We start from the raw sequence: 10,730 nt of genomic DNA, 5'->3' as shown, positions 1-10,730 counted from the left end.
GAAGCGGGAAGGGGAAAAGACAAAAAAAAAAGAAAGAAAAGAAGAAGCATGTTCTCATTCCAACAGGAGTGAGGAAACGCTGAGGACGCCCCACTGGGAGATGCTCACGAAGTAGCCCAGACCCCATGCTGGCAGCAGAGTGGCAGCGGCTGCGCGTCGCTGCTGGGTTTGATGTACGACGGCGCTGGTAAGGAAGCGAGCAGGGGAGCGGCGTTACTGCTGATAAGGCACGGGCTGCACTTATGCCGCCGTTCTACTGCAATTACAGTGGAATTATGCTTTTTGATAACTAAATTATCACTAATGCACATAATCGTTGGGTTATGTGGATACACAAATTACAGGACTGCCTCAGCCCCAGATTAATACGCGTGCATTTCGGCTCCGTGTACACTCGTTTATACTGCAATTACGCCATCATATCATTAACCATCTGGGTATAGCAGTGTGCATCAGCCACAGGTACCTCCAACCAGGAGGGCTGCAGTGAGACCACCACTCCCAGCACCACTCCTTACTGGTGTGTCAGGGAGGCCTTGAATAGTGCCCAGTCCTCCTGGCTCCATCCACCCCACACCCAGACCCACAGAGGGCTGCTGAGCTGGCAGAGCATCCTTGGGCCATGCAATGCTATGCCACCTCTCCACGTCACTCAGCAGACTCATCAGTCCTTCCCCTGCCACAGGACACGGGCACCTCAGCAGAACCTGCCACCCCAATGCAAGCCAGGAAACTCTCCATTCTGGGTGGCAAACCACACTTAATTTCATGCAATATACCCCTCATTCTCAGAATAGTAGCTTTCACTTTATTCCCATCATCCCTAGGCAGATGGGGCTGCAGTTAGCACTTACAAGCCCCAGTAGAGCCAACAGCTAAGCTGTTAACAGAGCCACAAACACAGCCCTTGGCTCACTGCTGAGCATCATCCCCCTCCATCACAAGCATCATTCTCCCACGTCCCCCAGTTCTGCAGCCCCTGGGTACTCCCCCATGCACCTCCTGCAGCATCACAGGCATCATTCTCTCTGGTCCCCAGCTCAGTAGGCCCTGGGTACCACCCTCAGCCCCATGCATCTCTTGCAGCATCACGAGCATCATTCTCCCTGTTCCCTACCTCTGCAGCCCCTGGGTACCACGCATGCCCAACTTTCACGCCCCCAGCCCCATGCAGCCCCTGCAGCAGCCTGCACTCATGCTTGGTTTCTGCACACACAGCACAGTGAGCACCCCAGCACCGCTCCGCCACATCCCCACCACGGGGTGTGCGCAGCCCCACACACAGCCTCAAGTCACTGCATCCACCAGCCCCGAAACACCCTCACACACTCCTCCTGCAGCACCACAGAACCATGGAAATATTCTGCTTTTCAAGTCGAAATCCTGAAGAGCAGTTTCCAGGTTGAATCCCCAGATGGGCTTCTCTGCATATTAAAAGCACAGCCGGTTCCCAGCACCACGGCGCGCGCGAGAGACAGAATTAACGCTGTTCCTATTTATAGGGCTTTGATTAGGAGCTCGTCACCTAGAAGTTTTTATTCCCTTTATCCATTTATAAGGCCATAACACAGTTTGACTAGCTCCAGATAGGCTGGTGTCCCACCGATTTTGCCAGAACTTAATGTGCCATTCAAACACAGTTAAGCCAGTAATAGGCAGCAGCCTGCTCTCTGCAGGGCTTTAACTGCCTCAGAAAACACTCCTCAGCTCCCAGCTCACCCTGTGTGTGCAATGCTGCAGAGGTGAAGTGACTGGGGGTGAGGATTGGCCCCAGTGCTCCCAGTGTGGTTTCTCGGGGTGGCTCAAGGAGGCGCATGGAGCCATTGCCCGCACTGATGCTCACTGTGATAATACCCACAGCAGTGATGCCCGGAGGTCCCTGCCCCTCTCAGCCAGTCCCCAGTGAGTGCTCAGCATCCATATGATACCCACGAGCTTTTCCAGCACTCCCGAGGCTGTTAATCCCTCCTAAGCACCCCCGTGCTCCCGTCAGCAAAACGCTTTCTGGCTCCTGACAAATCCTCGCAAAGAGTTTTGCTGAGCGCAGACTTTCTGCCTGTCCAAAGCCTATAGACAAGTTAAAGCACCTGCCCTCAAGGATAATTCCACTAAAATTGGGTGAAGTGTGCACCAGTGCCAACTTTATTTTCTGTTAAAACCTGAGACTATTTGTAAAAGTCTTTTCTTCTGGAAGGCGCCCAGCTCCGTGCAGAGGGAGGGGGTTGGATCGGTTTGCACTTACTTGGCAGCCAACGACCCAGCAGATTTGAGGTCTCCTGATGTTCAGGGAATGGGATTTCAGGATGCTTTCTGAAAGGAGCTGGCAGCAGCCACCCTGCCCTGCAGACAGACGGCTGCTCCCATCCGTACCACCGGCACTGGGGAGCTGGCAGCACATCACCCTGGGACGCACAGCCAGGACACGGCCAGCTGAAGACATCGCCCCCATAATGTCCTTACAGCTCAGCAACCATAGCAGCCCCAAAGCCCCCAGCTCATCCCCTGAACTGACATCCATCTCTGCTCATGCACTGCAACCACGCTTCAGGTCAGGCTGCCCAGCCAGACACATCCCTCCCTCTCCCATACAAGCTGCAAATTATCCAATTGCTTTTTCTGCTCCAAGTCCCCATCCCAGGAGAAAGCTGCTCACCATCCTCCCTGGATTTCTGGATGAAGGCCTCCACACCACTTTCCCCATAGCTGCCCTCGGAGGCCAGGGTGGAGACGTAGTTCCACTTGAGGGCTTTGACAATGTCCACCATGGCTTGCGCCTGGTAGGTGTCGGATGGGACGACGCGGGAGAAGAAGTCGTAGCGGCTGTTGTCACTCAGGTCTGGCGCAGTGGAGGCGTAGCTGATCTGGGGGATCTGGGATGGAGTTGGGAAAGAAAAAAGCATCAGGAGAAAGAGGCAAAATTCATGCCCTCACCTTATCCACATTCCCAAAGCTGTAGAGGACACGGGGTGGACATCAAGGACAGGTGGGATTCCAGATGGACACAAAGTGCTCCACGACACCCAGAACCAGCAACTGATGGAGAGGAAACCGCAGGGCGGGGGGTGACCAATTCCACTAGGTATTGGTGGTAACCCAAAGGCTTTGGTGCCACGATCCATCCACAGTTGGGTGCAGGAGATGTGAGATAGACCCCATAGACATTGGGATGTGCACCCTCCCTGCACCCCAACGGCTGGCACAGGGGCATCCACAGGAATGGGACCAGCACCACATAGGGCCAACAAGAGCCAAACTCCAGCTGTGGCACCTGGAGAAGGCTGAGGAGGCTGAGGGATCACACAAGGCTCATAGATGCCCAACAGAGACTTCAGAAGGCATTCCAACGCTCCATTTGTGGCCCACATGGAAGAGACAAAAAGGAAGCCTTGTTCCTGCCCTGGACACCACGCTATGAGCTCCCTCTGGCTTCCTGCATGAGGGACCAACATGAGCACACCCTGACAGCCCCTGTCCAACCAACCCATAAATAAGACTTTTAAATTAATCAGAGCTCCTGCACCTCACACAGCACATTAGAATGATTTAGCACTAGAGGATCATGCAATACTTAGCACTTATGCAGCACTTTACATCTCCAAAACACACCACAGATGTTAATTTATCTTAAGGATGGAAAAGGCTTATTAAATTATCAAGCCCAGGTCCTTCCCAGCAGCCTCAGTTCCCTACTGAAAACGTACCAGAACCAGCTCCAGCCCCATCCATTGGCCCCGCATCCCATAACCTTGGAGGTAGCACACTCCTCTCCAGAGGCAGCTCAGCATCTCTCAGCAAGCCAAGCCCTGCTGAAAAGCAGGACATGGTTTGGAATTCCGCAGCAATACAACAGCAGGGGCTGGAGCTCAGCCAGCTGCAGCCTGACTGTGTCACAGCACTGCAGGGGCGGTGACAGCCCTGCCTGGGGCCACCACTGCCCTCCTGCATTCCCACGGACTGTGCTTGCAAATGGAAGAACCCTAAGCATCACTGATCCCAAACCATTCCCACGATGCAGGGACAAGCGGATGCAGAGCAACCATCTGCAGCTTCTAAAAAACTTTCCCCCTCCACCCTTCATCTCAATTTAGGAGCAATTCAGCAATTGCAGCTTGCAAGAAAACAAACAGTATCAGAGCCATGGAGAGTTGCAGGGAACCCCATGGATCCCTCAGGCTCAGCAGGCACCTGGGTGCTGCTGGATGCCTCCAGGCTGCATTTGGTCTCCAACCACCTCTCCTTCATTAAGCAATGAGCCAGTCTGCAGCAGCAGAGGAGAGCTCAGAGTGGATGGGATGGGGAGAGGTTCAGGGCGTGCAGGCACCCTCGTGCATGTTATAAGACCAAGCCACCTTGCTGGGAGCATGATCTTGGTACCTGCCTTCTAATGATGATGCTCCATAACTCCATGGCTAGGTACAGGTGGAGCAGGGCCCCCCCGGCTCACCCCAAAGCAACAGAGCTGCCCAGCTCCCCCAGCTCCCCTCATCTTTCCTCCACTCGTGCTCCTGGCCTGCACCACAGTTTTCTCTTTGCTTCTCTATTATTTTCCCCTCTTCTACTCCAGGCTCTCGCTCTCTATTAAATGTGATCCCAACATTATAAATCCATGACTCCACCTGAATGCTAAACGGTCCCTGGAAAGAAGCAGCACCCCTCTACCTACCTGCAGTGCTGGAGATGAAAAAAGGGAGAGAAGGAGAACGAGCAGGAGAAGAAGGAAAGGAAGGAACCTTTATCAGGACACAAATGGGATTATTCTCAGTGACAATCTGCTTTGTGCTCCTTTCTGAGGGGCTGCGATCTACTCGGTGGGGAGCTGTGAGCAAGAGCTGGTGCACGAGGTGTGATTAACATTCTGCTCAGCTGGTGAGGTGTGTGCCCAGCAATCACTTGTCTGGGAAGGGAGCTGGGCTGCACGGCTGCTTCCCTCCATGCCTTTTCCTCGTGTGGTTGCATGGGGAGATTTTCTCTATTAAATGGTTTAAATAAAACCACGTCCTCAGCAGGGGATGGGATGGGGTTGGAGATGAGGAAGGGGATAGGGTTGGGATGGGGTTTTAGTTGGGTGGGGATGGGGTTGGGATGGGGATGGGGTTGGTTGGGTTGGGATGAAGATGGGGTGGTGGTTAGGGATGGAGATGGAATAGGATGGGGTTGGAGATGGCATTGGAGACGGGATGGGGGTGCAGTGGGGTTGCGGATGGGATGAAGATGGAGTGGGATGAAGATGGGGTAGAGTTGAGTTTGGAGATGGGGATGGGATGAGATGGAGATGGGAATGGGGACAGAGACAGAGACCTCCCAGATGTGCCCCAGCATGCTGCATCCCATGCAAGCCACCAAGGGCTGTGGAAGAGCTGCTGGGCTCTGCATGGAGAATATGTGTGGGATTAACCCCTGGTCCAACCCCTGCTCAGAAACATACCTAGAACACACTCACTGATGCACAGACTGTAGCAAGATGCTGGATTCTAATAAACAAATTGAAAGAGCTTTTCTCTCTCACTGTACTACCCTGGATGGAAGTGAAAATAAAAGACCAGTTCCCAAATGACCATTTGATAGATTTCCTCTGCCTTTTTCCCCCTCTGCCTTTTTGATCTCCTGGTTTACAATAGCCCAACTCCTGGCATCAGCTATTTTCTTAGATAAAAGACAAAAGTTCTTTCAGGTCCATAAAAGCAAAATGCAGGCAAGGAATTTGAGGTTCTTAGAAAGAAGAAGGCTGCAGGTGGGGGGGAGCTGGTGATGCATCTCGGCTGCAGGTTTGGGCAAAGCACAAGAATGAAGTCACAGAGGCACGGTGTGGGTCCCAGCTCCTCACCTGGGTCATGGCCAGCCCAGGCTGAACTCCACAGCGTGGTGGGGAAATGAGAGGGATCAGATCTCCTGCATCCCAGAGCTCCTTTATCCCATCCAGAGCAAGCGGTAACCCTGGGATAGGAGGAATAAAACTCCTTCCCCCTTTACTTTGGACAAAAATACACAGTCAGCATTGTTTAGAAATGCCCTCAGCCTCTAGAAGCATCCCCAGGGCACAAGAGCATGGCAGGGGAGCAGGCAGCAGCTGGGGTGAGGAGTGCAGATGGCAGTGGGCCATTGTGGTCAACCTCAAATGCTCTCCTGATACCTCCACCACAAAAGCACTGGGTTTTCACACTGTTCCCATTACCACCAGCTCACAAACTTACACAGCATCTTGTCTAAGAGTGGAGGAACAAAATTTCTTCCAGATTGGAAAGAATTCAACAAAGGTGACAACTTCAGCATGGCCCCAGAGGAGATACACAGGGCACACAGCCATCGTCTGCACAGCAGCCCCCCCATCCCCCCCCGAGCCAGAGATGGGGTCACGAGCAGCTAATTCCCTAACCATAATTATTAATTTCATGCATATCTTATGCAAACCTCTGGTTCACCAACAAGATGGAATTGATTTAATTAGAATTTCCATCATTGAGCCATTTGGACGGCAGCTTTTAATTAGAGAGAGCGTAAAGTACCACAGGGGCTGAGGGGGCTGCAGGGCCTGCTCAGACCTCAACCCTATTGGTTCCCCAGCTGGAAACACGGGGCAGGTATCCAAAATCCACCTCACCATGGAGCTGATCATCAACTCCTCTGCTTCCCAGACCAATGCCACCGGCTGCTCCAGGATGACACAGCTGCACTTGAGGGGATGCAGCTCAGGGAAGGGAGAGATGAGCTCCCATCCTGCACACTCCTTTCCCACAGCCCAGCAAACCGAGCACATAAATCAGATTGCTCTTTTTTCCCCCCAAAAAGCAGCTCCCAGCACAGCTGAGATCAAAGCATTGGGTGCAGGGAGTAGCTGCCGTCCCTCATTGAACTCCTCGCCGGCCCTTCACCCTCCTCCTCCTCATCCAGGGCTGGGGCAGCCCCAGGGGCTGCAATTTGCTGTAACAAACCCAGCAAAATGAAGCAGCAGGAGCAGAGCGGGTGATTAATCAGAGCGTCCCCCGGCCCATTTCCACCTTCCAGTCTTCATGAAGGTTATTTACCCGCTAAGTATCAGTGCATGGTGCAGAATGCAATGCTTCTCCAACCCCCACATCCCAGTGCTCACCCCACAACGTCTGCACCTGCCCTACATTCCCAGCCAGTGAAGTCAGTGCACACACACACACACACACACACACACACACACGAGCACATGCAGCTCCTGCACAACGGGCCGCCATCCTCCCTTGGGTGAATTATTCATGCTGTGCAACACCCCTGTGCTAAAAAGAGCTCCACGACTCACTGCAACAGTGGAGGAAAGGAATGCCTCAAAGCACTCGGTGCTCTCACTCGCCAAGGGAAGATCCTTGCCCTGGATGAGTCCTCGCCACAGACCAGCTGGGTCAGCACTGGGTTGCAAGGCACAGTCCAGCTCCTGCCACAGCCTTTGGGAGTCCCATTTGCAGGGGATGGATTTGGTTTCTTTTCACATTGCTGTGGTTGTTCAGGAGAAAGTGAGTAGAGCTGAGGTTGGATAGGCAGCAGACAGGGGTGGGAAGGAGCTGGAGTGTGCCAGAAAGCTCTGGCGGTGACGACAGAGAGATGCTATCGCAAGGAGGCGAGAGCAGGGATTTGGGGGGAGGATTTTCTGCATGCAGAGCCACGAGGAGTGATGAAACCAGCTTGGACAGAGGATGCCGCATCTGCAAGTTGTTCCACTGATGTACAGCTTTAATTAGGCAGTGGCATCTAACGAAGGACATGTTATTTATTTATGTAGCATGGAAGCGACAAAATCCCTGCCAGGGTTGCACCAGCCCTCACTGCCAAGGAGTTTAGGCTGGCAGGGAAGGGACGGGGATGGAGCAGACCCAGGTGCAGGGGATGGGGTTAGGGTAGCATGGAGGGACCACTGCCACAACCCACCCAACCTCACCCTGCACCCAGGGGCTCATCACCATGCCTCTATCTTGGCTCTATTCGGCACAAGCGGTGTCCTGGTGCTTTGCACCAAGGGCTTCTGCTCCGGCAATGGTTGGGTGCACAGTCCCAGGGCCAAACCTATGGCTTCAGCCCAGCAGCAGAGTACCACCTCTCAAGGGAACAGCAAAAGGCAACGTGAGCACAGCAGTGCCTGGGGAGGCAAACGCTTTGCTGAACCTCAGAGTGGAGCTGCCTGCGCTTAAAGGTCAGCAGCAGCGCGAAATGGAAGTTGCCTTATTTTCATTTTAAGCATGTCTGTGCCATAAACCCACTATTTGAATAACAAAGAGCGACGGTGAGCAGGCAGCACAGGGCACGGAGGGACCCAGAGCACTGCGGGAGCAATGTCCCCATCCCCAGTGCCTGGGGGAGAGATGGGGGCTGCAGTGGGGAACTGAGGTTGCAACTGAGGTTGGTGACACGTCCCCACTGGGCCACCAGCACCACTGCTGTGGTGCATCGGGGCTGAGCTGCATCCCCAATGCATGGTCACTGCTGCTTCACCCAAGCAACCAAACTGGGGGAGAAAGAGGAAAAATAACCCAAACCCAATGCAGCTCCCTTCACTCCTCCGTCTGTCACTCCACTGCATCCTTCCTCCCTGCCTCCCTCTCTGAAGCAAGAGCTCAATCTTTTTTGTCTCAGAAAATAGCTTTTAAGTTCCTCCCGCTCCGTCTAATTTATATTATTTTAATTATTGAATAGCCCTCTCGCTCGTCGCCTGGAACATTAACACGTTTTTAAAAGGGACCCAGAAAAATCAAACTCCATCAGCGATCTGTTTTTCAGGCTCTGCTAACAGCCTCCAGCCCTCCCGGGAGGGCTCAGCGCTCCACAGCGTGAGGACGAGGAGGGGGAGGCAGCCAGCCCTGCGGGAAGGGAGGGTTTGGGGGGGCTCAGAAAGGGAAGGCAGCACCCAGAGCATGGCTCGGGGCATGCAGCGCTGCAGGGTGCACAGCCTGTTTGCATTGCTCTCTGCTTTTTGCTGCTAACGGGGCTCTTGCTCAAACACTCGTGCTAGCCCCAGGACATTGCTGTGGATAAACAGATGCACAGCGTGGGGGATGTAATTATGAACTCTTTGGTTTTCCTGCAGTTGGAGCAGAGGGAGAGCCAGCCCTCAGATGATGCCATGGCCCCAAGCACCCTGCTCCCCCTGCACACCCTGACCAGCAGCAGAACGCAGCGTTGTCCCCACACTGTGCCTGGGCTGAAGCACCAAGCATCCCCTCCTGCAATAGCTGCCTCCAACCCAGCAACAAACTCATCTCCAGCAACTTGGCAAAGGTGTGACCTTACATTTCAGGTGTATAATCCAAAACCTTCTTACTGAACTGCCCATCACCATAACCCATGTTGGGATGGTCTGCATGAAAGCTCCTTCCAACATGAGCACTGTCTGTCTTGGGGTTCTGAAGATCCACCAGAACCAAGCTCTGAGCAACTCACTCAGGGATAGAAGTGGCAAGAAGGAGCCTCCCATGTCCCGTAGTCCCATCTTGCATCCAACCTCCCCATCCCAGCTAACCTCCCCTGCAAGGCCATCTCCATCCCGCATCCCTGCTGACGCCAGCAGCGCCAGCATCCCACCCTCCGAGATAAAGCCCTGCTGCTGCAGCATTGCCACCGAGGGAGTGGAGGAGGGGATCCCTGGGGACACGGGGGAGGCAGGAAAATGGTTTTAAAGACACTCGTGAGAGTTCCTGCCTGCCCCCAGCCACGGAAGAAGAAGAAAGCGTGAACAAGCGTAGTTCTTTCCCCACACAGTTGTTTTTGCCCCTATTTTTGGGACCCGTACCTTGAAGAGCCGCAGGATGTTGGCCACCATGATGGAGACAGAGCTGCCCGAGGCGCCGATGACGCCGACCACCCGCTCAGGTTTGGTGATGATGGGGGGCCCACCATTGACGCAGCGCACCTCGGTGCTGTCCTTCTCAATCAGGGCTTGCACGAAGGTCAGCGACTGCTCCAGGGCGTGCGTGTCCCGCGAGCACGTGTCCAGGATGCGGGCACCCAGGGTGATGTTGGGGAGCAGGTCGGGGTCGTTGTTGATGCGGTCCAGGGCAAAGAGCATGGCCTCCAGGCGATGGATGCCCTTCTCCTTCTTCAGCTCTCCGCAGGCTTTGCCCTCAGCGCCCCGGCCGTGCACGGGGAAGAGCCCCCCGAGAGTGATGTCCCCGTCGATGCGGATGGAGTTCATGTGCGGGTAGCCCTGGCCCTTGGGCTTGGCGGCATCCCCGGGCGCCCAACCCCAGCTCCAGGCACTCAGGAGGAGGCAGAAAGAGAGACGCTCCATGCAAAAAGAAGCCCCGCTCATCGCCGAAGCCGTGCTGGGGCAGAGTGCGCGGCCCGAAACCCGGCAGCAGTCAGGCAGGCAGCATGGCTCCGGGGGCTCCTTCAGTGGTGCCCATGGGTGACACCAGCCCCCCGTGTGCAGTGAGAGGTGGGGCTGCTATGGGGTGTTGGCGCTGGCATTGCTACGCTGCGGAGAGGAGGCAGGGATGTGAGCCCAAGCAGAGCTTCGGGTCCTTCCTGCAGAGCCCTTGGGAGGGAGAAGTGAGAGAGAAAGAGAAAGAAAATCAAACAGGAGCATGGAGAGGGATTTGGCTGTTTCAAGCTTTTATCAGAGAGTTCAAGGAAACAATCTGGGATATGGGGCTTTTTTCATCCGGGTAAAGAGGCTCACATGGTTCCTGGAGTGGAGCCAGGTGGGAGACTGGATGGGCTGCAGGGAAGCAGCAGGGTCCAAACCACCCCATCCCACCCCACCCCATCCCATCCCA

At 54.6% G+C, this 10,730-nt stretch overlaps 2 protein-coding genes across 2 annotated transcripts in view; both read right to left on the bottom strand.

The window, feature by feature from the left end:
• LOC104914538 (metabotropic glutamate receptor 4-like) overlaps positions 1 to 10,730 on the bottom strand; it is a 43,675-nt gene that overhangs the window by 20,036 nt on the left and 12,909 nt on the right. The gene's annotated exons all lie outside the window — the stretch shown is intronic.
• LOC104914523 (metabotropic glutamate receptor 4-like) lies at positions 2,113 to 10,508 on the bottom strand. Its single transcript, XM_010724336.3, has 2 exons — positions 9,746 to 10,508; positions 2,113 to 2,870 (listed from the first exon to the last, which is right to left on the bottom strand). Exons 1-2 carry the CDS (start codon positions 10,262 to 10,264, stop codon positions 2,550 to 2,552), a joined length of 840 nt encoding a protein of 279 aa, XP_010722638.1. The 5' UTR covers positions 10,265 to 10,508; the 3' UTR covers positions 2,113 to 2,549.

The sequence above is a fragment of the Meleagris gallopavo genome, chromosome 28, assembly GCF_000146605.3.
Source record: "Meleagris gallopavo isolate NT-WF06-2002-E0010 breed Aviagen turkey brand Nicholas breeding stock chromosome 28, Turkey_5.1, whole genome shotgun sequence".
Taxonomy (NCBI): Eukaryota; Metazoa; Chordata; class Aves; order Galliformes; family Phasianidae; genus Meleagris; species Meleagris gallopavo.
Note: the sequence above shows the minus strand (reverse complement) of the source record. Positions and strands in the feature narration are given on the sequence as shown.